This window comes from Salvelinus fontinalis, unplaced genomic scaffold (assembly GCF_029448725.1).
Source record: "Salvelinus fontinalis isolate EN_2023a unplaced genomic scaffold, ASM2944872v1 scaffold_0001, whole genome shotgun sequence".
Lineage (NCBI taxonomy): Eukaryota > Metazoa > Chordata > Actinopteri > Salmoniformes > Salmonidae > Salvelinus > Salvelinus fontinalis.
In genome coordinates, this window is record NW_026600210.1 from 589,943 (window position 1) to 617,500 (window position 27,558).

At 47.9% G+C, this 27,558-nt stretch overlaps 1 protein-coding gene across 6 annotated transcripts in view; it reads right to left on the bottom strand.

Moving 5' to 3' along the window:
- Positions 1-26,544, bottom strand: part of ccdc33 (coiled-coil domain containing 33) — a 103,841-nt gene extending 77,297 nt beyond the window's left edge. For 2 of the 6 annotated variants that reach the window (XM_055910112.1, XM_055910106.1), the window contains exons 1-4: positions 24,962-26,281; positions 22,472-22,659; positions 22,295-22,334; positions 2,086-2,281 (exon numbers count right to left, since the gene is read on the bottom strand). In XM_055910112.1, the coding sequence (XP_055766087.1) occupies positions 2,086-2,281; positions 22,295-22,334; positions 22,472-22,659; positions 24,962-24,994 (457 nt within the window). In that variant the 5' untranslated portion in view covers positions 24,995-26,281. Of the gene's footprint in view, positions 1-2,085; positions 2,282-22,294; positions 22,335-22,471; positions 22,660-24,961 lie in introns of all 6 variants that reach the window. The other 4 variants (XM_055910110.1, XM_055910107.1, XM_055910108.1 and 1 more) reach the window with 4 other exon arrangements.
- Between the last annotated feature and the right edge of the window lie 1,014 nt (positions 26,545-27,558).

Here is a 27,558-nt window from a genome sequence, read left to right on the forward strand (position 1 = left end):
AACTGATAAATGATGGTGAATAGTAGCCCTCACAGTGAACTGATAAATGATGGTGAATAGTAGCCCTCACAGTTAACTGATAAATGATGGGGAATAGTAGCCCTCACAGTGAAATGATAAATGATGGTGAATAGTAGCCCTCACAGTGAACTGATAAATGATGGGGAATAGTAGCCCTCACAGTGAACTGATAAATGATGGTGAATAGTAGCCCTCACAGTGAACTGATAAATGATGGGGAATAGTAGACCTCACAGTGAACTGATAAATGATGGTGAATAGTAGACCTCACAGTGAACTGATAAATGATGGTGAATAGTAGACCTCACAGTGAACTGATAAATGATGGTGAATAGTAGCCCTCACAGTGAACTGATAAATGATGGTGAATAGTAGCCCTCACAGTGAACTGATAAATGATGGTGAATAGTAGCCCTCACAGTGAAATGATAAATGATGGTGAATAGTAGCCCTCACAGTGAACTGATAAATGATGGGGAATAGTAGCCCTCACAGTGAACTGATAAATGATGGGGAATAGTAGCCCTCACAGTGAACTGATAAATGATGGGGAATAGTAGCCCTCACAGTGAATTGATAAAGGATGGTGAATAGTAGACCTCACAGTTAACTGATACAGGATGGTGAATAGTAGCCTTCACAGTGAACTGATAAATGATGGTGAATAGTAGACCTCACAGTGAACTGATAAATGATGGGGAATAGTAGCCTACTCGTCAGTCTGCAGCTCTAGATATTATGATTGTCTGCTTGTTTCATATCTGCAAAGTAGTTATAACGTTGTCAGTTCCACGTTAACATTCAAAAGGAGTTTCTGCTGAGTCCCTGTCAGAGTGGAACAACAGGACATCGCCAAAGCTGCTGTTTGATCTAAAGTAGCACTATCGCTTTTCAAAGGCTTTCCTAAAGCCGGGACAGATTTCATCAAATGTCAAGACTGAGAAGCACATTTTACAAAAATACTGAATGAATCCTTATTATCGAAGCACACTGATTGACTGCTACACAAACTACTTCCCTATGTATGGGCACAAATGTAGTGCACTATAATAGGGAATAGGGTGCCATAGGGTCTGGTCTGGTCTAAAGTAGTGCACTATATAGGGATTAGGGTTCTATAGGGCTCTGGTCTATAGTAGTGCACTATAATAGGGAATAGGGTGCCATAGGGCCCTGGTCTAAAGTAGTGCACTATATAGGGAATAGGGCTCTGGTCTAAAGTAGTGCACTATATAGGGAATAGGGTGTCATTTGGGACAGAAGGGAATAGAACTGGTGTGTGTGCTTTGATGGCCTCAGACGGTCTTTTGAAGCATTCCTCTGTGAAGCGTGTGCGTGCGTGTGCGTGTGTGTGCGTGTGCGTGTGCGTGTGCGTGTGTGTGTGAGTGTGTGTGTGCGTGTGCGTGTGCGTGTGCGTGTGCGTGTGCGTGTGTGCGTGCGTGCGTGCGTGCGTGTGAGTGTGTGTGTGTGTGTGTGTGCGTGTGCGTGTGCGTGTGCGTGTGCGTGTGCGTGTGCGTGTGCGTGTGCGTGCGTGTGCGTGTGCGTGTGCGTGTGCGTGTGTGTGTGTGTGTGTGAGAGGCCTTCCAGTCAGTCGTCCTTTAGTGAGGGTTACAGACTGTCCTTCAGATGATAAGCACAGCGGCCATCCCTTATCGAAACCCAGGCCTAGACGTGTGTGTCTGTGTGTGTGTGCGTGTGCGTGCGCGCCCATGGCCTCAGTGAGCTTATCAGAGCCCTGACAGGGTAATGAGGATTAGCAACAACAGACAGACCCACAGAGGATCAGTTTACCTCACAACTTCACGACAAATTAAACTTTACAACTTCTCAAGAAATAAACCTGTCTGCTGCCATGACAACCAGAAGTTATTGAGACTGTTAGCTGGAAAGTAAACGTTCTTGGCACTCGCATAAATAATAAGAAATGGGACCATTTCCTCTACATTGGGACCAGTTGCTGGACTGAACAGGGTGGAAAGACTATATCGAAGTGCAGAGGGAAGTCGGGGTCAGCGTGTGATGCTCGTATGTTTACATAGTATTATTACGTAATAAAGGGTTTACCTATCCGGTCAGCGATCTCTGCCTTGGTCATGACGCCTACATCAACGTCGTCCAGTAGGTGGCGTCCTAGGTCCTGGTGCAGCGTGAGGTCACTGCGGAGTTGGCTGTTGTCCGTCCCCAAGGTTACCACCTGGGTCCTCAGGGCTATGACGTCATCCGCCATCTTACGCATCGCTGTCCGGTAGTTCTCCACTTCCTAGGTGACAGAGAAAAGGTAGGACAGACAGACCGGTAGTAACGGAGAGGTTTAGGAACAGTGATGGGGGGAGGGACAGCGAAACAGGCAGGGGGGGACAGAGAAACAGGAAGGGGTGACAGAGAAAAGGTAGGACAGACAGACCGGTAGTAACGGAGAGGTTTAGGAACAGTGATGGGGGGAGGGACAGCGAAACAGGCAGGGGGGGGGCAGAGAAACAGGAAGGGGGGGACAGCGAAACAGGAAGGGGGGGGGACAGAGAAACAGGAAGGGGGGGACAGTGAAACAGGAAAGGGGGGGGACAGAGAAACAGGAAGGGGGGGACAGAGAAACAGGAAGGGGGGGACAGAGAAACAGGAAGGGGGGACAGAGAAACAGGAAGGGGGGGACAGAGAAACAGGAAGGGGGGGACAGCAAAACAGGAAGGGAGGGACAGCGAAACAGGAAGGGGGGGACAGCAAAACAGGAAGGGGGGGACAGCGAAACAGGCAGGGGGGGGGACAGAGAAACAGGAAGGGGGGACAGCGAAACAGGCAGGGGGGACAGCGAAACAGGAAGGGGGGGACAGCGAAACAGGAAGGGGGGGACAGCGAAACAGGAAGGGGGGGACAGCGAAACAGGAAGGGGGGGACAGAGAAACAGGAAGGGGGGGACAGAGAAACAGGAAGGGGCGGGACAGAGAAACATCCGGTCAGCGATCTCTGCCTTGGGGGGGAACAGCGAAACAGGAAAGGGGGGGGACAGCGAAACAGGAAGGGGGGGACAGAGAAACAGGAAGGGGGGGACAGAGAAACAGGAAGGGGGGGACAGAGAAACAGGAAGGGGGGGACAGAGAAACAGGAAGGGGGGACAGCGAAACAGGAAGGGGGGGACAGAGAAACAGGAAGGGGGGGACAGAGAAACAGGAAGGGGGGACAGCGAAACAGGAAGGGGGGGACAGAGAAACAGGAAGGGGGGACAGAGAAACAGGAAGGGGGGGCAGAGAAACAGGAAGGGGGGGGGACAGAGAAACAGGAAGGGGGGACAGAGAAACAGGAAGGGGGGGGACAGCGAAACAGGAAGGGGGGGACAGCGAAACAGAAAGGGGGGGACAGCAAAACAGGAAGGGGGGGACAGCAAAACAGGAAGGGGGGACAGAGAAACAGGAAGGGGGGGACAGCGAAACAGGCAGGGGGGACAGCGAAACAGGAAGGGGGGGACAGCGAAACAGGAAGGGGGGGACAGCAAAACAGGAAGGGGGGGACAGCGAAACAGGCAGGGGGGGGGACAGAGAAACAGGAAGGGGGGACAGCGAAACAGGCAGGGGGGACAGCGAAACAGGAAGGGGGGGACAGCGAAACAGGAAGGGGGGGACAGCGAAACAGGAAGGGGGGGACAGCGAAACAGGAAGGGGGGGACAGAGAAACAGGAAGGGGGGGACAGAGAAACAGGAAGGGGCGGGACAGAGAAACATCCGGTCAGCGATCTCTGCCTTGGGGGGGAACAGCGAAACAGGAAAGGGGGGGGACAGCGAAACAGGAAGGGGGGGACAGAGAAACAGGAAGGGGGGGACAGAGAAACAGGAAGGGGGGGACAGAGAAACAGGAAGGGGGGGACAGAGAAACAGGAAGGGGGGACAGCGAAACAGGAAGGGGGGGACAGAGAAACAGGAAGGGGGGGACAGAGAAACAGGAAGGGGGGACAGCGAAACAGGAAGGGGGGGGACAGAGAAACAGGAAGGGGGGACAGAGAAACAGGAAGGGGGGACAGAGAAACAGGAAGGGGGGGGGGACAGAGAAACAGGAAGGGGGGACAGAGAAACAGGAAGGGGGGGGACAGCGAAACAGGAAGGGGGGGACAGCGAAACAGAAAGGGGGGGACAGCAAAACAGGAAGGGGGGGACAGCAAAACAGGCAGGGGGGGACAGAGAAACAGGAAGGGGGGACAGCGAAACAGGCAGGGGGGACAGCGAAACAGGAAGGGGGGGACAGCGAAACAGGAAGGGGGGGACAGCGAAACAGGAAGGGGGTGGACAGCGAAACAGGAAGGGGGGGACAGAGAAACAGAAAGGGGGGGACAGAGAAACAGGAGGGGGGGGAAAGAGAAACAGGAAGGGGGGGACAGAGAAACAGGAAGGGGGGGACAGAGAAACAGGAAGGGGGAACAGCAAAACAGGAAGGGGGGGACAGCAAAACAGGAAGGGGGGACAGTGAAACAGGAAGGGGGGGACAGAGAAACAGGAAGGGGGGACAGAGAAACAGGAAGGGGGGGACAGCAAAACAGAAAGGGGGGGGACAGAGAAACAGGAAGGGGGGGACAGAGAAACAGGAAGGGGGGGACAGAGAAACAGGAAGTGGGGACAGCAAAACAGTAATGGGGGGGACAGAGAAACAGGAAGGGGGGGACAGCAAAACAGGAAGAGGGGGGACAGAGAAACAGGAAGGGGGGGACAGCAAAACAGGAAGGGGGGGACAGAGAAACAGGAAGGGGGGGACAGAGAAACAGGAAGGGGGGGACAGCAAAACAGGAAGGGGGGACAGCAAAACAGGAAGGGGGGACAGAGAAACAGGCAGGGGGGGACAGAGAAACAGGAAGGGGGGGACAGAGAAACAGGAAGGGGGGACAGCAAAACAGGAAGGGGGGACAGCGAAACAGGAAGGGGGGACAGCAAAACAGGAAGGGGGGACAGAGAAACAGGCAGGGGGGGGACAGAGAAACAGGAAGGGGGGGACAGAGAAACAGGAAGGGGGGGACAGCAAAACAGGAAGGGGGGACAGCGAAACAGGAAGGGGGGGACAGAGAAACAGGAAGGGGGGGGCAGCGAAACAGGAAGGGGGGGACAGCGAAACAGGCAGGGGGGGGACAGAGAAACAGGAAGGGGGGGGACAGAGAAACAGGAAGGGGGGGACAGAGAAACAGGCAGGAGGGGAACAGAGAAACAGGAAGGGGGGGACAGAGAAACAGGCAGGGGGAGGGACAGAGAAACAGGCAGGGGGGGGACAGAGAAACAGGAAGGGGGGGACAGAGAAACAGGAAGGGGGGGACAGCAAAACAGGAAGGGGGGGGCAGCGAAACAGGAAGGGGGGGACAGCGAAACAGGCAGGGGGGGACAGAGAAACAGGAAGGGGGGGACAGAGAAAAAGGAAGGGGGGGACAGAGAAACAGGAAGGGGGGGACAGAGAAACAGGAAGGGGGGGACAGAGAAACAGGAAGGGGGGGGACAGCAAAACAGGAAGGGGGGACAGCGAAACAGGAAGGGGGGACAGCAAAACAGGAAGGGGGGACAGCGAAACAGGAAGGGGGGGACAGCGAAACAGGAAGGGGGGGGACAGCAAAACAGGAAGGGGGGGGCAGAGAAACAGGAAGGGGGGGACAGCGAAACAGGGAGGGGGGGACAGAGAAACAGGAAGGAGGGGGGGGGACAGCGAAACAGGCAGGGGGGGACAGAGAAACAGGCAGGGGGGGGACAGCGAAACAGGAAGGGGGGGACAGAGAAACAGGAAGGGGGGGACAGAGAAACAGGAAGGGGGGGGACAGAGAAACAGGAAGGGGGGGGCAGAGAAACAGGAAGGGGGGGACAGAGAAACAGGAAGGGGGGGACAGAGAAACAGGAAGGGGGGGACAGCGAAACAGGAAGGGGGGGACAGCGAAACAGGCAGGGGGGGACAGAGAAACAGGAAGGGGGGACAGCGAAACAGGAAGGGGGGGGACAGAGAAACAGGAAGGGGGGGACAGCAAAACAGGAAGGGGGGGGCAGCGAAACAGGCAGGGGGGGACAGAGAAACAGGAAGGAGGGGGGGGGACAGCGAAACAGGCAGGGGGGGACAGAGAAACAGGCAGGGGGGGACAGCGAAACAGGAAGGGGGGGACAGAGAAACAGGAAGGGGGGGACAGAGAAACAGGAAGGGGGGGACAGAAAAAACAGGAAGGGGGGGACAGAGAAACAGGAAGGGGGGGGACAGCAAAACAGGAAGGGGGGACAGCAAAACAGGAAGGGGGGACAGAGAAACAGGAAGGGGGGACAGAGAAACAGGCAGGGGGGACAGCGAAACAGGCAGGGGGGACAGAGAAACAGGAAGGGGGGGACAGAGAAACAGGAAGGGGGGGACAGAGAAACAGGAAGGGGGGGACAGAGAAACAGGAAGGGGGGGACAGAGAAACAGGCAGGGGGGGGACAGAGAAACAGGAAGGGGGGGACAGAGAAACAGGAAGGGGGGGACAGAGAAACAGGAAGGGGGGGACAGAGAAACAGGAAGGGGGGGACAGAGAAACAGGAAGGGGGGGACAGCGAAACAGGAAGGGGGGGACAGCGAAACAGGAAGGGGGGGACAGAGAAACAGGAAGGGGGGGACAGCGAAACAGGAAGGGGGGGACAGCGAAACAGGAAGGGGGGGACAGCGAAACAGGCAGGGGTGGGGGGGCAGAGAAACAGGAAGCGGGGGACAGATGTGTAGTAGCAGGGACGTTCAGATACTGTGACGTCAGCAGGGGTCTTCGCCATATTCTGGTCCTCTATACTGAACCAAAATATGAACACAACATGTAAAGTGTTGGTCCCATGTTTCATGAGCTGAAATAAAAGATCCCTGAAATGTTCCAGATACACAATACGCTCATTTCTCTCAAATTTTGTGCACAAATTGTTAGTGAGCATTTCTCCTTTGCCAAGATAATCCAAGATAATCCATCCACTTTACAGGTGTGACATATCAAGAAGCTGATTAAACAGCATGATAATTACACAGGTGCACCTTGTGCCGGGGACGATAAAAGGCCACTCTAAAATGTGCAGTTCTGTCACACAAAACAATGCCACAGATGTCTCCAGTTTTGGCCTGCTGACTGCATGAATGTCCACCAAAGCTGTTGCCAGATAATTTAATGTTTATTTCTCTAAAATAAGCTGCTTCATCTGATTATGTGTTCTCTCATAGTCCCAGAGCATCTGGTTGTCGCAGTGGTGGCACAGATCTACTCCTTTCTCCTAAATGGAGATTTTCTCTTTTCTCCCTTTCTCACCTGTCCATCTCCTCGATTTAATTCCTTGCTGTCACTGTGACTTGTTCAGTCAAACGGAACATTGTTGTCATCTATCGCCCACCAGGTGCCCTTGGAGAGTTCTTCAATTAACTTGAGACCTTGATAAGCTAATTTCACTACGATGGCTCACCATTCATCGTACTGGGTGACTTCAATTAATTTCCCTTTCCTCTTCTCTCTATACACCAAGTCACTCAGCTCCGTCATATCCTCACATGGTCTCTCCTATCATTTCTATGCGGATGCCACTTAACTACTTTTCTCCTTCCCCGCTTCTGACACCCAGGTGGCAATATGCATCTCTGCGTGCCTGGCACATCTCAGCTTGGATCTCGGCCTACCACCTCAAGCTCAAACTTGACAAAACGGAGCTGCTTTTCCTCTCCGGAAAGGCCTGCCCGCTCCAAGACCTCTCCATCACGGTTGACAACTCCACGAAGTCCCCCTCCCAGAGTGCAAAGAACCTTGGCGTGACTCTAGAAAACACCCTGCCTTTCTCTGCAAACATCAAAGAAGTGACTCGCTATTGCAGGCTCATGCTCTACGTCATCTGTAGAGAACAGGAAGTGGCGCAGGTCCTAATACTCTATGACATCTGTAGAGAACAGGAAGTGGCTCAGGTCCTAATACTCTACGACATCTGTAGAGAACAGGAAGTGGCTCAGGTCCTAATACTCTACGACATCTCTAGAGAACAGGAAGTGGCTCAGGTCCTAATGCTCTACGACATCTGTAGAGAACAGGAAGTGGCGCAGATCCTAATACAGACACCAAAAGAATAACACGTTATCTTTTCCCGCTAGTACTAACTTTCCTGGTTAAATACTTTGTTGAGGGAAAATGTACTTGATACGATTGTGACATGTTGTTGACTCACCTAGCTGTCTTAAAGTGAATGTACTAATTGTAAATCGCTCTGGATTAGAGTGTCTGCTTAATGACCAACATGTACAAATGTGACGCATGGGTTTCCTGCATCAGGCATCCTAATGGTTATTAAGTGTTATCCAATTCACCACCACTAGATGTCTCTAGAGTCCCAAGCATCTGCTTTCAGATTTGCAGCAGATCTAATGCATGCCTATGGGCCTGGCAGGACAACAAATCTGTCATAGTTTCTGGTCTCACTGCACCAAACAAGATGAGCCAACCATCCCAGCTACAGCAGAACCACGTGTTTTACAATTAGTTACAAGGCTCAATGTCTGCATAATTAATACTCCTAATTTCTCCAGGTTTCCTTTAATCTCTTTAGGTGTGAGATTTGGTTGTTAGAAGGTTGTTCAGAGGACATGACAGAGGACTGGTTGGCTGGTTGGCTGGCTAGTTGGCTGGCTGGCAGGTTGGTTGGCTGGCTGGCTGGTTGGCTGGCTGGCTGGTTGGCTGGCTGGCTGGTTGGTTGGCAGGCTGGTTTGCAGGCTGGTTGGCAGGCTGGTTGGCAGGTTGGCTGGCTGGCTGGCTGGCTGGCAGGCAGGCTGGCAGGCTGGCTGGCTGGCTGGCAGGCTGGCTGGCTGGCTGGCTGGCAGGCTGGCTGGCTGGCTACGGTACATTGTAACATAATCCTCCCTGTTGTACCGCCACCCCTTAGTTCCAGCGTGAACATAAGACCCTGTCCTGCTTGATATCCAGGGAACCTGTCCTTTATGACGGCAAAACAGCAGCGAGACAGAGACGGCTCACATGGCAGGAGCAGACACACAATATAACTATCCTTGTACACCTCAGGTCACATGGCAAGCAGTCACACTGATGGACAGGTGTCATTCAGTCGTTAAGTCTGAGCATGTTGAAAATCAGATTGGAACATGCAGATTCTCTTGAATATGAGCTTATTTTCCATCATGAATATAATCCATACAGCATAATGACTGATCCATGCAGCATAATGACTATAATCCATACAGCATAATGACTGATCCATGCAGCATAATGACTATAATCCATACAGCATAATGACTGATCCATGCAGCATAATGACTATAATCCATACAGCATAATGACTGATCCATGCAGCATAATGAATATAATCCATACAGCATAATGACTGATCCATGCAGCATAATGACTATAATCCATACAGCATAATGACTGATCCATACAGCATAATGACTGATCCATACAGCATAATGACTGATCCATACAGCATAATGACCGATCCATACAGCATAATGACTGATCCATATAGCATAATGACCGATCCATACAGCATAATGACTGATCCATACAGCATAATGACTGATCCATACAGCATAATGACCGATCCATACAGCATAATGACCGATCCATACAGCATAATGACTGATCCATACAGCATAATGACTGATCCATACAGCATAATGACTGATCCATACAGCATAATGACTATAATCCATACAGCATAATGACCGATCCATACAGCATAATGACTGATCCATACAGCATAATGACCGATCCATACAGCATAATGACTGATCCATACAGCATAATGACTGATCCATACAGCATAATGACTGATCCATACAGCATAATGACCGATCCATACAGCATAATGACTGATCCATACAGCATAATGACTGATCCATACAGCATAATGACTGATCCATACAGCATAATGACTATAATCCATACAGCATAATGACTGATCCATACAGCATAATGACTGATCCATACAGCATAATGACCGATCCATACAGCATAATGACTGATCCATACAGCATAATGACTGATCCATACAGCATAATGACTATAATCCATACAGCATAATGACTGATCCATACAGCATAATGACTGATCCATACAGCATAATGACCGATCCATACAGCATAATGACTGATCCATACAGCATAATGACTGATCCATACAGCATAATGACTGATCCATACAGCATAATGACCGATCCATACAGCATAATGACTGATCCATACAGCATAATGACTGATCCATACAGCATAATGACTGATCCATACAGCATAATGACTGATCCATACAGCATAATGACTGATCCAGCATTATATCCACCAGCAGACTGTTACTGTTGACTGATCCAGCATTATATCCACCAGCAGACTGTTACTGTTGACTGATCCATCAGCATTATATCCACCAGCAGACTGTTACTGTTGACTGATACAGCATTATATCCACCAGCAGACTGTTACTGTTGACTGATCCAGCATTATATCCACCAGCAGACTGTTACTGTTGACTGATCCAGCATTATATCCACCAGCAGACTGTTACTGTTGACTGATACAGCATTATATCCACCAGCAGACTGTTACTGTTGACTGATCCAGCATTATATCCACCAGCAGACTGTTACTGTTGACTGATCCATACAGCATTATATCCACCAGCAGACTGTTACTGTTGACTGATCCAGCATTATATCCACCAGCAGACTGTTACTGTTGACTGATCCAGCATTATATCCACCAGCAGACTGTTACTGTTGACTGATCCAGCATTATATCCACCAGCAGACTGTTACTGTTGACTGATCCAGCATTATATCCACCAGCAGACTGTTACTGTTGACTGATCCAGCATTATATCCACCAGCAGACTGTTACTGTTGACTGATACAGCATTATATCCACCAGCAGACTGTTACTGTTGACTGATACAGCATTATATCCACCAGCAGACATTTACTGTTGACTGATACAGCATTATATCCACCAGCAGACTGTTACTGTTGACTGATCCATCAGCATTATATCCACCAGCAGACTGTTACTGTTGACTGATCCATACAGCATTATATCCACCAGCAGACTGTTACTGTTGACTGATCCAGCATTATATTCACCAGCAGACTGTTACTGTTGACTGATACAGCATTATATCCACCAGCAGACTGTTACTGTTGACTGATACAGCATTATATCCACCAGCAGACTGTTACTGTTGACTGATACAGCATTATATCCACCAGCAGACTGTTACTGTTGACTGATCCAGCATTATATCCACCAGCAGACTGTTACTGTTGACTGATACAGCATTATATCCACCAGCAGACTGTTACTGTTGACTGATCCAGCATTATATCCACCAGCAGACTGTTACTGTTGACTGATCCAGCATTATATCCACCAGCAGACTGTTACTGTTGACTGATCCATACAGCATTATATCCACCAGCAGACTGATACTGTTGACTGATCCAGCATTATATCCACCAGCAGACTGTTACTGTTGACTGATACAGCATTATATCCACCAGCAGACTGTTACTGTTGACTGATCCAGCATTATATCCACCAGCAGACTGTTACTGTTGACTGATACAGCATTATATCCACCAGCAGACTGTTACTGTTGACTGATCCAGCATTATATCCACCAGCAGACTGTTACTGTTGACTGATACAGCATTATATCCACCAGCAGACTGTTACTGTTGACTGATCCATACAGCATTATATCCACCAGCAGACTGTTACTGTTGACTGATCCATCAGCATTATATCCACCAGCAGACTGTTACTGTTGACTGATCCAGCATTATATCCACCAGCAGACTGTTACTGTTGACTGATACAGCATTATATCCACCAGCAGACTGTTACTATTGACTGATACAGCATTATATCCACCAGCAGACTGTTACTGTTGACTGATCCAGCATTATATCCACCAGCAGACTGTTACTGTTGACTGATACAGCATTATATCCACCAGCAGACTGTTACTGTTGACTGATCCAGCATTATATCCACCAGCAGACTGTTACTGTTGACTGATCCAGCATTATATCCACCAGCAGACTGTTACTGTTGACTGATACAGCATTATATCCACCAGCAGACTGTTACTGTTGACTGATACAGCATTATATCCACCAGCAGACTGTTACTGTTGACTGATCCAGCATTATATCCACCAGCAGACTGTTACTGTTGACTGATCCAGCATTATATCCACCAGCAGACTGTTACTGTTGACTGATACAGCATTATATCCACCAGCAGACTGTTACTGTTGACTGATCCAGCATTATATCCACCAGCAGACTGTTACTGTTGACTGATCCAGCATTATATCCACCAGCAGACTGTTACTGTTGACTGATACAGCATTATATCCACCAGCAGACTGTTACTGTTGACTGATCCATCAGCATTATATCCACCAGCAGACTGTTACTGTTGACTGATACAGCATTATATCCACCAGCAGACTGATACTGTTGACTGATCCAGCATTATATCCACCAGCAGACTGTTACTGTTGACTGATCCAGCATTATATCCACCAGCAGACTGTTACTGTTGACTGATACAGCATTATATCCACCAGCAGACTGTTACTGTTGACTGATACAGCATTATATCCACCAGCAGACTGTTACTGTTGACTGATACAGCATTATATCCACCAGCAGACTGTTACTGTTGACTGATACAGCATTATATCCACCAGCAGACTGTTACTGTTGACTGATCCAGCATTATATCCACCAGCAGACTGTTACTGTTGACTGATCCAGCATTATATCCACCAGCAGACTGTTACTGTTGACTGATCCATACAGCATTATATCCACCAGCAGACTGTTACTGTTGACTGATACAGCATTATATCCACCAGCAGACTGATACTGTTGACTGATCCAGCATTATATCCACCAGCAGACTGTTACTGTTGACTGATACAGCATTATATCCACCAGCAGACTGTTACTGTTGACTGATACAGCATTATATCCACCAGCAGACTGTTACTGTTGACTGATACAGCATTATATCCACCAGCAGACTGTTACTGTTGACTGATACAGCATTATATCCACCAGCAGACTGTTACTGTTGACTGATACAGCATTATATCCACCAGCAGACTGTTACTGTTGACTGATCCATACAGCATTATATCCACCAGCAGACTGTTACTGTTGACTGATCCAGCATTATATCCACCAGCAGACTGTTACTGTTGACTGATACAGCATTATATCCACCAGCAGACTGTTACTGTTGACTGATCCAGCATTATATCCACCAGCAGACTGTTACTGTTGACTGATCCAGCATTATATCCACCAGCAGACTGTTACTGTTGACTGATACAGCATTATATCCACCAGCAGACTGTTACTGTTGACTGATCCAGCATTATATTCACCAGCAGACTGTTACTGTTGACTGATCCAGCATTATATCCACCAGCAGACTGTTACTGTTGACTGATACAGCATTATATCCACCAGCAGACTGTTACTGTTGACTGATACAGCATTATATCCACCAGCAGACTGTTACTGTTGACTGATCCAGCATTATATCCACCAGCAGACTGTTACTGTTGACTGATCCATACAGCATTATATCCACCAGCAGACTGATACTGTTGACTGATCCAGCATTATATCCACCAGCAGACTGTTACTGTTGACTGATACAGCATTATATCCACCAGCAGACTGTTACTGTTGACTGATCCAGCATTATATCCACCAGCAGACTGTTACTGTTGACTGATACAGCATTATATCCACCAGCAGACTGTTACTGTTGACTGATACAGCATTATATCCACCAGCAGACTGTTACTGTTGACTGATCCAGCATTATATCCACCAGCAGACTGTTACTGTTGACTGATCCATCAGCATTATATCCACCAGCAGACTGTTACTGTTGACTGATCCAGCATTATATCCACCAGCAGACTGTTACTGTTGACTGATCCAGCATTATATCCACCAGCAGACTGTTACTGTTGACTGATACAGCATTATATCCACCAGCAGACTGTTACTGTTGACTGATACAGCATTATATCCACCAGCAGACTGTTACTGTTGACTGATACAGCATTATATCCACCAGCAGACTGTTACTGTTGACTGATCCAGCATTATATCCACCAGCAGACTGTTACTGTTGACTGATCCAGCATTATATCCACCAGCAGACTGTTACTGTTGACTGATACAGCATTATATCCACCAGCAGACTGTTACTGTTGACTGATCCAGCATTATATCCACCAGCAGACTGTTACTGTTGACTGATACAGCATTATATCCACCAGCAGACTGTTACTGTTGACTGATCCAGCATTATATCCACCAGCAGACTGTTACTGTTGACTGATCCAGCATTATATCCACCAGCAGACTGTTACTGTTGACTGATACAGCATTATATCCACCAGCAGACTGTTACTGTTGACTGATACAGCATTATATCCACCAGCAGACTGTTACTGTTGACTGATCCAGCATTATATCCACCAGCAGACTGATACTGTTGACTGATCCAGCATTATATCCACCAGCAGACTGTTACTGTTGACTGATACAGCATTATATCCACCAGCAGACTGTTACTGTTGACTGATACAGCATTATATCCACCAGCAGACTGTTACTGTTGACTGATACAGCATTATATCCACCAGCAGACTGTTACTGTTGACTGATACAGCATTATATCCACCAGCAGACTGTTACTGTTGACTGATACAGCATTATATCCACCAGCAGACTGTTACTGTTGACTGATCCATACAGCATTATATCCACCAGCAGACTGTTACTGTTGACTGATCCAGCATTATATCCACCAGCAGACTGTTACTGTTGACTGATACAGCATTATATCCACCAGCAGACTGTTACTGTTGACTGATCCAGCATTATATCCACCAGCAGACTGTTACTGTTGACTGATCCAGCATTATATCCACCAGCAGACTGTTACTGTTGACTGATACAGCATTATATCCACCAGCAGACTGTTACTGTTGACTGATCCAGCATTATATTCACCAGCAGACTGTTACTGTTGACTGATCCAGCATTATATCCACCAGCAGACTGTTACTGTTGACTGATACAGCATTATATCCACCAGCAGACTGTTACTGTTGACTGATACAGCATTATATCCACCAGCAGACTGTTACTGTTGACTGATCCAGCATTATATCCACCAGCAGACTGTTACTGTTGACTGATCCATACAGCATTATATCCACCAGCAGACTGATACTGTTGACTGATCCAGCATTATATCCACCAGCAGACTGTTACTGTTGACTGATACAGCATTATATCCACCAGCAGACTGTTACTGTTGACTGATCCAGCATTATATCCACCAGCAGACTGTTACTGTTGACTGATACAGCATTATATCCACCAGCAGACTGTTACTGTTGACTGATACAGCATTATATCCACCAGCAGACTGTTACTGTTGACTGATCCAGCATTATATCCACCAGCAGACTGTTACTGTTGACTGATCCATCAGCATTATATCCACCAGCAGACTGTTACTGTTGACTGATCCAGCATTATATCCACCAGCAGACTGTTACTGTTGACTGATCCAGCATTATATCCACCAGCAGACTGTTACTGTTGACTGATACAGCATTATATCCACCAGCAGACTGTTACTGTTGACTGATACAGCATTATATCCACCAGCAGACTGTTACTGTTGACTGATACAGCATTATATCCACCAGCAGACTGTTACTGTTGACTGATCCAGCATTATATCCACCAGCAGACTGTTACTGTTGACTGATCCAGCATTATATCCACCAGCAGACTGTTACTGTTGACTGATACAGCATTATATCCACCAGCAGACTGTTACTGTTGACTGATCCAGCATTATATCCACCAGCAGACTGTTACTGTTGACTGATACAGCATTATATCCACCAGCAGACTGTTACTGTTGACTGATCCAGCATTATATCCACCAGCAGACTGTTACTGTTGACTGATCCAGCATTATATCCACCAGCAGACTGTTACTGTTGACTGATACAGCATTATATCCACCAGCAGACTGTTACTGTTGACTGATACAGCATTATATCCACCAGCAGACTGTTACTGTTGACTGATCCAGCATTATATCCACCAGCAGACTGTTACTGTTGACTGATACAGCATTATATCCACCAGCAGACTGTTACTGTTGACTGATCCATCAGCATTATATCCACCAGCAGACTGTTACTGTTGACTGATACAGCATTATATCCACCAGCAGACTGATACTGTTGACTGATCCAGCATTATATCCACCAGCAGACTGTTACTGTTGACTGATACAGCATTATATCCACCAGCTGACTGTTACTGTTGACTGATCCAGCATTATATCCACCAGCAGACTGTTACTGTTGACTGATACAGCATTATATCCACCAGCAGACTGTTACTGTTGACTGATACAGCATTATATCCACCAGCAGACTGTTACTGTTGACTGATCCATACAGCATTATATCCACCAGCAGACTGTTACTGTTGACTGATCCAGCATTATATCCACCAGCAGACTGTTACTGTTGACTGATACAGCATTATATCCACCAGCAGACTGTTACTGTTGACTGATACAGCATTATATCCACCAGCAGACTGTTACTGTTGACTGATCCAGCATTATATCCACCAGCAGACTGTTACTGTTGACTGATCCAGCATTATATCCACCAGCAGACTGTTACTGTTGACTGATCCAGCATTATATCCACCAGCAGACTGTTACTGTTGACTGATCCAGCATTATATCCACCAGCAGACTGTTACTGTTGACTGATACAGCATTATATCCACCAGCAGACTGTTACTGTTGACTGATCCAGCATTATATTCACCAGCAGACTGTTACTGTTGACTGATCCAGCATTATATCCACCAGCAGACTGTTACTGTTGACTGATACAGCATTATATCCACCAGCAGACTGTTACTGTTGACTGATACAGCATTATATCCACCAGCAGACTGTTACTGTTGACTGATCCAGCATTATATCCACCAGCAGACTGTTACTGTTGACTGATCCATACAGCATTATATCCACCAGCAGACTGTTACTGTTGACTGATCCAGCATTATATCCACCAGCAGACTGTTACTGTTGACTGATCCAGCATTATATCCACCAGCAGACTGTTACTGTTGACTGATCCAGCATTATATCCACCAGCAGACTGTTACTGTTGACTGATACAGCATTATATTTACCAGCAGACTGTTACTGTTGACTGATACAGCATTATATTCACCAGCAGACTGTTACTGTTGACTGATACAGCATTATATTCACCAGCAGACTGTTACTGTTGACTGATACAGCATTATATTTACCAGCAGACTGTTACTGTTGACTGATCCATACAGCGGAGCAACTAACCCTGGGCCGTTGTTGTTGGCCTCTTCTCGTTGTGGTGTGTCTGTTATTGTTGTAGTGGTGTGTCTGTTATTGTTGTAGCTGTGTGTCTGTTATTGTTGAAGCTGTGTGTCTCTGTGGTGTGTCTGTTATTGTTGTAGCTGTGTGTCTCTGTGGTGTGTCTGTTGTTGTTGAAGCTGTGTGTCTGTTATTGTTGAAGCTGTGTGTCTCTGTGGTGTGTCTGTTATTGTTGTAGCTGTGTGTCTCTGTGGTGTGTCTGTTATTGTTGTAGCTGTGTGTCTCTGTGGTGTGTCTGTTGTTGTTGAAGCTGTGTGTCTGTTATTGTTGAAGCTGTGTGTCTCTGTGGTGTGTCTGTTATTGTTGTAGCTGTGTGTCTCTGTGGTGTGTCTGTTATTGTTGTAGCTGTGTGTCTGTTATTGTTGAAGCTGTGTGTCTCTGTGGTGTGTCTGTTATTGTTGTAGCTGTGTGTCTCTGTGGTGTGTCTGTTGTTGTTGAAGCTGTGTGTCTGTTATTGTTGAAGCTGTGTGTCTCTGTGGTGTGTCTGTTATTGTTGTAGCTGTGTGTCTCTGTGGTGTGTCTGTTATTGTTGTAGCTGTGTGTCTGTTATTGTTGAAGCTGTGTGTCTGTTATTGTTGAAGCTTAGTGTCTGTTATTGTTGTAGCGGTGTGTCTGTTATTGTTGAAGCTGTGTGTCTGTTATTGTTGAAGCTGTGTGTCTGTTATTGTTGAAGCTGTGTGTCTGTTATTGTTGAAGCTTAGTGTCTGTTATTGTTGTAGCGGTGTGTCTGTTATTGTTGAAGCTGTGTGTCTGTTATTGTTGAAGCTGTGTGTCTGTTATTGTTGAAGCTGTGTGTCTGTTATTGTTGAAGCTGTGTGTCTGTTGTTGTTGTAGCGGCGTGTCTCTGTGTGTGAGACATGTGTCTGCCTGTTGTGAAGTGGGGTGTGTAGCAGTGTGTGTCCATCAGTCAAGGTCAGGGTGTGTCCTAGCTGGCTGTACATCATCATACAGGTGTTTTGTTCCTCCTCTCTGCAGCATGCAGGGGGGTGTGGTTATAGGCGGGGTTTGGGAGGAGGAGGAGGAAGCAGTATGGGGAGAGGAGGAGGAGGAGGAGGAGGAGGAAGGAGTATGGGGAGAGGAGGAGGAGGAGGAGGAGGAGGAAGGAGTATGGGGAGAGGAGGAGGAGGAGGAGGAAGCAGTATGGGGAGAGGAGGAGGAGGAGGAGGAGGAAGCAGTATGGGGAGAGGAGGAGGAGGAGGAGGAGGAGGAGGAAGCAGTATGGGGAGAGGAGGAGGAGGAGGAGGAAGCAGTATGGGGAGAGGAGGAGGAGGAGGAGGAAGCAGTATGGGGAGAGGAGGAGGAGGAGGAGGAGGAGGAGGAAGCAGTATGGGGAGAGGAGGAGGAAGAGGAGGAGGAGGAGGAGGAGGAGGAAGCAGTATGGGGAGAGGAGGAGGAGGAGGAGGAGGAGGAAGCAGTATGGGGAGAGGAGGAGGAGGAGGAGGAGGAGGAGGAGGAGGAGGAAGGAGTATGGGGAGAGGAGGAGGAGGAGGAGGAGGAGGAAGGAGTATGGGGAGAGGAGGAGGAGGAGGAGGAGGAAGCAGTATGGGGAGCGGAGGAGGAGGAGGAGGAGGAAGCAGTATGGGGAGAGGAGGAGGAGGAGGAGGAGGAGGAAGCAGTATGGGGAGAGGAGGAGGAGGAGGAGGAGGAAGGAGTATGGGGAGAGGAGGAGGAGGAGGAGGAGGAAGCAGTATGGGGAGAGGAGGAGGAGGAGGAGGAGGAAGGAGTATGGGGAGAGGAGGAGGAGGAGGAGGAAGCAGTATGGGGAGAGGAGGAGGAGGAGGAGGAAGCAGTATGGGGAGAGGAGGAGGAGGAGGAGGAAGCAGTATGGGGAGAGGAGGAGGAGGAGGAGGAAGCAGTATGGGGAGAGGAGGAGGAGGAGGAGGAGGAGGAGGAGGAGGAGGAGGAGGAAGGAGTATGGGGAGAGGAGGAGGAGGAGGAAGCAGTATGGGGAGAGGAGGAGGAGGAGGAAGCAGTATGGGGAGAGGAGGTGGAGGAGGAGGAGGAGGAGGAAGGAGTATGGGGAGAGGAGGAGGAGGAGGAGGAAGCAGTATGGGGAGAGGAGGAGGAGGAGGAGGAAGCAGTATGGGGAGAGGAGGAGAAGGAGGAGGAGGAAGGAGTATGGGGAGAGGAGGAGGATGAGGAGGAAGCAGTATGGGGAGAGGAGGAGGAGGAGGAGGAAGCAGTATGGGGAGAGGAGGAGGAGGAGGAGGAAGCAGTATGGGGAGAGGAGGAGGAGGAGGAGGAGGAAGCAGTATGGGGAGAGGAGGAGGAGCAGGAGGAAGCAGTATGGGGAGAGGAGGAGGAGGAGGAGGAGGAAGCAGTATGGGGAGAGGAGGAGGAGGAGGCGCAAGCAGTATGGGGAGATGAGGAGGAGGAGGAGGAAGCAATATGGGGAGAGGAGGAGGAGGAGGAGGAAGCAGTATGGGGAGAGGAGGAGGAGGAGGAAGCAGTATGGGGAGAGGAGGAGGAGGAGGAGGAGAAAGCAGTATGGGGAGAGGAGGAGGAGGAGGAGGAGGAAGCAATATGGGGAGAGGAGGAGGAGGAGGAGGAGGAAGCAGTATGGGGAGAGGAGGAGGTGGAGGAGGAGGAAGCAGTATGTGGAGAGGAGGAGGAGGAGGAGGAGGAAGCAGTATGGGGAGAGGAGGAGGAGGAGGAGGAGGGAGCAATATGGGGAGAGGAGGAGGAGGAGGAGGAGGAGGAGGAGCAGTATGGGGAGAGGAGGAGGAGGAGGAGGAGGAGGAAGCAGTATGGGGAGAGGAGGAGGAGGAGGAGGAGGAAGCAATATGGGGAGAGGAGGAGGAGGAGGAGAAAGCAGTATGGGGAGAGGAGGAGGAGGAGGAGGAGGAAGCAATATGGGGAGAGGAGGAGGAGGAGGAGGAGGAAGCAGTATGGGGAGAGGAGGAGGTGGAGGAGGAGGAAGCAGTATGGGGAGAGGAGGAGGAGGAGGAGGAAGGAGTATGGGGAGAGGAGGAGGAGGAAGCAGTATGGGGAGGGGAGGAAGAGGAGGAAGCAGTATGGGGAGAGGAGGAGGAGGAGGAGGAAGCAGTATGGGGAGAGGAGGAGGAGGAGTATTGGGAGAGGAGGAGGAGGAGGAGGAAGCAGTATGGGGAGAGGAGGAGGAAGGAGTATGGGGAGAGGAGGAGGAGGAGTATTGGGAGAGGAGGAGGAGGAGGAAGGAGTATGGGGAGAGGAGGAAGAAGTATGGGGATAGGAGGAGGAGGAAGTAGTATGGGGAGAGGAGGAAGATGAGGAAGCAGTATGGGGAGAGGAGGAGGAGGAGTATTGGGAGAGGAGGAGGAGGAGGAAGGAGTATGGGGAGAGGAGGAGGAGGAGGAAGGAGTATGGGGAGAGGAGGAGGAGGAGGAGGAAGGAGTATGGGGAGAGGAGGAGGAGGAGGAAGCAATATGGGGAGAGGAGGAGGAGGAGGAAAGAGTATGGGGAGAGGAGGAGGAGGAGGAGGAAGCAATATGGGGAGAGGAGGAGGAGGAGGAGGAGGAGGAGGAGGAGGAGGAGGAGGAGGAAGGAGTATGGGGAGAGGAGGAGGAGGAGTATTGGGAGAGGGGGAGGAGGAGGAAGGAGGGGCTGTGTGGTAGTAACCCCCTGAGACCTGGGGATGAAATTGAGCGTCTAATTGAAAGGGCACAAGGTGACAATCATATGACTGCAGATGAGACAGGGGACGGGCGCAGGCTCAGCAGGGGGTGGAGGGGACGGGGAGATGACTTGAGAGAGTAAGGGAGGGCTGTGATGGGGGAGCAAGGGGATATAGTGGGAGGGAGGAGTGGATGATGGGGGTCTCTCCCTCCCTCTCTCTCCCTCCTCTCCTTCTGCTTTTGAAGACACAACAGGATGGAGGCCTCACTGCAACACTCCTCTCTGTCGCTCCAGGACAATCACATCACAAACAGATGGCAGTCAGCTCGCTCCCTGGGAGGCTATATGATGAAAGGGTGTGTGTGTGTGTGTGTGTGTGGATATATATTTATGTGCTGGTATGGACAAGGGTAAAGGTATTACAAAGGCAACATGTTCTTTACAACTAAAGTTTTACAGTATAATAACACGCCGATCATTAAATCCAGGCTAAATGGGTCTAAAACCACCATGATTGATCAGTATCCTCATTACTAAGACATATGACTAGAGTATAGAATGAGGTCAACACCGTGATTGATCAATATCCTCATTACTAAGACATGTGACTAGAGTATAGAATGAGTCCAACACCGTGATTGATCAGTATCCTCATTACTAAGACATATGACTAGAGTATAGAATGAGGTCAACAACATGAGATTTGATGCCATCTAGACCTCTTCCACTAGCACCCGAAGGTGTCTCATCAACATGTTTTCTCTCTAGTAGCTCAGACACACAGATAAATGTTAAACTATTCCATCTGCAGCCATGTCGATCTCAGTGGAGGAGCTATACCCCATTTCAGACTGTCTGAATCCCACAGCCTCCAGCCTCCCCATGAGCTCCCTCAACAAGCCTCACCATGGGATCGCCTTGTTGACCTTTCAGTCGTCGTTGTTCCCTGAATAACTAACCAGCACACAGACACAGAAGTCTCTAGGCAGCCCAGGGGGAATTTACCATCTGTAACCAGCTTCCTAGTTCTACGCCAGGGGCCTGAGACGAGAGCTGTCTCTCAGACACAGAGGATTTCAGAGGAGAGTCAGGCAACCAGCCCAATACCCGCATCTCTCACTCCTCATTGAGGACCGGTCTAGTGATTTTGAAGAGTGGTTTGTGAGGGTATAGACGCTTTGCTCACTTTGTTTTGAAGGTCATCCTCAAAGTCAGGGAGAGGAGCTCTGATGATACGGAAGGAAAAACAATTGGTGATTATCAAAATACAATACTCAGCTAGAAATGAATATTTGGTGACCATTGTACCGCTACATATCAATATTAAAGACCGTTTTGACAAACTGTGTTACAGGGGTATTACCTTTTGTGTAGATTCTGTTTCTGATACGTCTGGTTGATGTGGCCGTTGCTCTGTGGACCCTCTGTTTTCCCAGCTGGAGGGGTGTTGTCTGGGAGTATGCGGGCCAGGGCATCGTATGACGGTAGACTGGGACCGTCTGGGAGGATCCGGGCCAGGGCATCGTATGACGGTAGACTGGGACCATCCTTCTGGGGAAAGAAAGAAGAAAATCACGTTGGTCTGAACTTGAACCATCTACAACCTTCAGAAACTATTCCTACCCTTTTCCATTTTTATCATTCATTCAGTGAGGAGAGAGAGTGATGCATTAGCGCCTGGCTGGGTACTTAAAAATTCTGACAACTGAGCAGTGTAAAATACAAACATTTAGGAGAAGTTGGGGAAGGAGCAGGACATAATAAAAAATAAAAATAATAATAAATAAATGTACTAAATCAAAAGTTGGTGGCCGTTGGCCTAAGGCGGTTCTAGTGCTAAATATTCTTCTCACACAATTACACACAATAAAAAATAAAAATAATAATAATAAAAATAAAAATAAAATAAAAACCCCATAATGACAAGGTGAAAACATGTTTTTAGACATTTATTGAAAATGAAATACAGAAATATCTAATTTACGTAAGTATTCACAGCCTTGAGTCAATACATGTTAGAATCACCTTTAACAGTGATTACAGCGGTGAGGCTTTCTGGGTAATTATCTAAGAGCTTAACACACCTGGATTGTACAATATTTGCCCATTATTCTTTTCAAAATTCTTCAAGCTCTGTCAAATTGGTTGTTGATCATTGCTAGACAACCATTTTCATGTCTTGCCATAGAATTTCAAGCAGATTTTACCACAAAACTGTAACTAGGCCACTCAGGAACATTCAATGTCGTCTTGGTAAGCAACTCCGTTCTACATTTGGCCTTGTGTTTGAGGTTATTATCCTGTTGAAATGGGGAATTCAACTCCCAGTGTCTGGTGGAAAGCCAACTGAACCAGGTTTTTCTCTAGCATTTTGCCTGTGCTTAGCTCTATCCCATTTCTTTTTATCCTAAAAAAAACTCCCTAGTCCTTGCAGATGACAAGCATGCCCATAACATGATGCAGCCACCACAATGCTTGAAATATATGAAGAGTGGTACTCGGTGATGTTGTTGGATTTACCCCAAACATAACGCCTTGTATTCAGGATATAAAGTTAATCTCTTTGCCATGTTTTTGCAGTTTTACTTTAGTGCGTTACTGCAAACAGGATGCATGTTTTGGAATATTTTTATTCTGTACAGGCTTCCTTCTTTTCACTCTGTCATTTAGTTTAGTATTGTGGAGTAACTACAATGTTGTTGATCCATCCTCAGTGTTCTCCTATCACAGCCATTAAACTCTGTAACTGTTTTAAAGTCACCATTGGTATAAAGGGGTCCTATGTGTGGCTGGTGTCAAGAGCCAGGCGCAGGACAGCAGATATGAGTAGTCAACGTACTTTTACTCAAAATGTCAAATATACAAAGTAACAAATACACGCACGCAATGACAGACCAAAAATACAACGATCACTCACAAAAACCCATAGGGGAACAGAGAGTTAAATAATGAAACAGTAATTGTGGGATTGAAATCAGGTGTGTAAAACAAAGACAAAACAAATGGAAAATGAAAAGTGGATCGGCGGTGGCTAGAAAGCCGGTGACGTCGACCGCACGACGCCCTCCCGAACAAGGAGAGGGACCGACTTTGGCGGAAGTCGTGACAATTGGCTTCATGGTGAAATCTCTGAGAGGTTTCCTTTCCTTTCCTTTCCTTTCCTTTCCATTCCTTTCCTTTCCTTTCCTTCCTCTCCGGCAACTTGTTAAGCACATTTTTACTCCTGAACTTATTTAGGCTTGCCATAACAAAAGGAGTTGACTCAAGACATTTCAGCTTTTCATTTTGAATGAATTTGTCGGAAAAAAAAAAAAAACATAATTCCACTTTGACATGGGGTGTGGTGTGTGTAGGCCAGTGACAAAAAACAAATCTAAATTGAATCCATTTGAAATTCAGGCTTCAACACAACAAAATGCAGGAAAAAAATAGTTCTGAAGGCACTATATCGATCTAAAAACGTGAACTCTTTCACATGCTTGGAATGTTTTGGAATATTTTTATTCTGTACAGGCCTCCTTAATAAATAATAAATAAATAAATAAATAATAAATACTAATCCCGAAAGGAAATTGGTTTGTCAATCAATCAATCAAGTTTATTTTATTTTATTATTATTATTATTTTTTTTTTTCAGTGCATCCACAATGTTTTAAAAAGAAGCAAAATACCAATTCCCACCAGGCATAACTCTGAATATATTAAAAGATAGTCAACAGCACGTCAGTAAGCCGAAAACAATCAGTATTATAGTACAGCCACAGTTCTGTTAAAAGCTGTGGCATATTTAGGAGGATAAAAACAAGTCATTATCACAGAAACTCATCAGCTCTACTCTCTATACAGTACTCACAGTGCTGGAGCATGGCCTGTAACACCTCTTCATCTTCTCAGGGTAGATTCTGTTACATCACCACGGTAAATCCAAGCCACTCTGGTGCGCTAACCAGCTCTTGTTCAACAACTCTACCGTATGTAATGCATGTGCCTCTAATTCACTGTGTACGTACAAGTGCTAATGGTTACCAGGGTTATATAAACTCACAGTAGAGATATGAGAAGAGTATTACCATGGAATTACCTAGCTACTTGCCCATCCCTCATAAACAAAGACTACCCTAGTGTTGACCTAAAGCTGTCAGTAAACCTTCACAGCAGACGAAGAGACCTCCTATCTTGTTCTTCACTGGAGCAGGGATACAGCACACATCTCAATCAATCATTATTGCCACAACTAGCACCTCACTGGTAGAACCTAGCACGTCACAGGTAGAACCTAGCACATCACTGGTAGAACCTAGCACCTCACTGATAGAACCAAGCACATCACTGGTAGAACCTAGCACTTCACTGGTAGAACCTAGCACGTCACAGGTAGAACCTAGTACATCACAGGTAGAACCTAGCACCTCACTGATAGAACCAAGCACATCACTGGTAGAACCTAGCACTTCACTGGTAGAACCTAGCACGTCGCAGGTAGAACCTAGCACATCACTGGTAGAACCTAGCACATCACTGGTAGAACCTAGCACTTCACTGGTAGAACCTAGCACCTCACAGGTAGAATCTAGCACATCACAGGTAGAACCTAGCACCTCACTGATAGAACCTAGCACATCACTGATAGAACGTAGCACACTGATAGAACCTAGCACATCACTGGTAGAACGTAGCACATCACCGGTAGAACGTAGCACATCACAGGTAGAACCTAGCACATCACAGGTAGAACCTAGCACATCACAGGTAGAACCTAGCACATCACTGGTAGAACCTAGCACTTCACTGGTAGAACCTAGCACATCACAGGTAGAACCTAGCACATCACAAGTAGAACCTAGCACACTGATAGAGGTAGAGAAAGCTCTTGGCTCTATCTACCAGGAAGATCAACCCATTATCCTGTTACCACAACACAAGCCTCCCCTAGCAACTCTTCAGGCCAGTGAGAACAGATCCTAGAGCCTAACTGCCAGGCAAATCAAATATAATCACATTTCAAATCAAATCCCATGTTATTTGTCACATACACATGGTTAGCAGATGTTAATGTGAGTGTAGCGAAATGCTTGTGCTTCTAGTTCCGACAATGCAGTAATAACCAACAAGTAATCTAACCTAACAATTCCACAACTACTACCTTATACACACACGTGTAAAGGAATGAATAAGAATATGTACATAAAGATATATGAATGAGTGATGGTACAGAACGGCATAGGCAAGATGCAGTAGATGGTATAGAGTACGGTATATACATATGAGATGAGTAATGTAGGGTATGTAAACATAAAGTGGCATTGTTTAAAGTGGCTAGTGATACATGTATTACATAAAGATGGCAAGATGCAGTAGATGATAGAGTACAGTATATACATATACATATGAGATGAGTAATGTAGGGTATGTAAACATTATATTAAGTGGCATTGTTTAAAGTGGCTAGTGGTACATTTTTACATAATTTCCATCAATTCCCATTTTTAAAGTGGCTGGAGTTGAGTCAGTATGTTGGCAGCAGCCACTAAATGTTAGTGATGGCTGTTTAACAGTCTGATGTCCTTGAGATAGAAGCTGTTTTTCAGTCTCTCGGTCCCTGCTTTGATGCACCTGTACTGACCTCTCCTTCTGGATGATAGCGGGGTGAACAGGCAGTGATGCACCTGTACTGACCTCGTCTTCTGGATGATAGCGGGGTGAACAGGCAGTGGCTCGGGTGTTTGTTGTCCTTGATGATCTTTATGGTCTTCCTGTGACATCCGGTGCTGTAGTTGACCTGGAGGGCAGGTAGTTTGCCCCCGGTGATGCGTTGTGCAGACCTCACTACCCTCTGGAGAGCCTTACGGTTGTTTGCTGTGAAACAGCCCGGCAGGATGCTCTCGATTGTGCATCTGTAAAAGTTTGAGTGTTTTCGGTGACAGAGGTCTGCACAACGCATCACCGGGGACAAACTACCTGCCCTCCAGGACACCTACACCACCCGATTCTCCCAACCAGCTTCATGGGGAATGCTTTTCCAACAGTCTTGAAGGAGTCCCCACAAATGCTGAGCACTTGTTGCATGCTTTTCCATCAATCTGCGGTCCGAGGGGCAGGGGCAGGGGCAGGGGCAGGGACAGGGGCAGGGACAGGGGCAGGGACAGGGACAGGGGCAGGGACAGGGGCAGGGGCAGGGGCAGGGACAGGGGCAGGGACAGGGACAGGGACAGGGACAGGGACAGGGACAGGCAATAGACAGGTCAAGGCAGGCAGGGGTCAGTAAACCAGAGGAGGGGCAACGGTACCGGACGGCCAACAGGCTCAGGGTCAGGGGCAGGCAGAGTGGTCAGGTACGCAAGCTCAGTCAGGACAGGCTCAGGGTCAGGGGCAGGCAGAGTGGTCAGGTACGCAAGCTCAGTCAGGACAGGCTCAGGGTCAAAACCAGGAGGACGAGAAAAAGAGAGACTG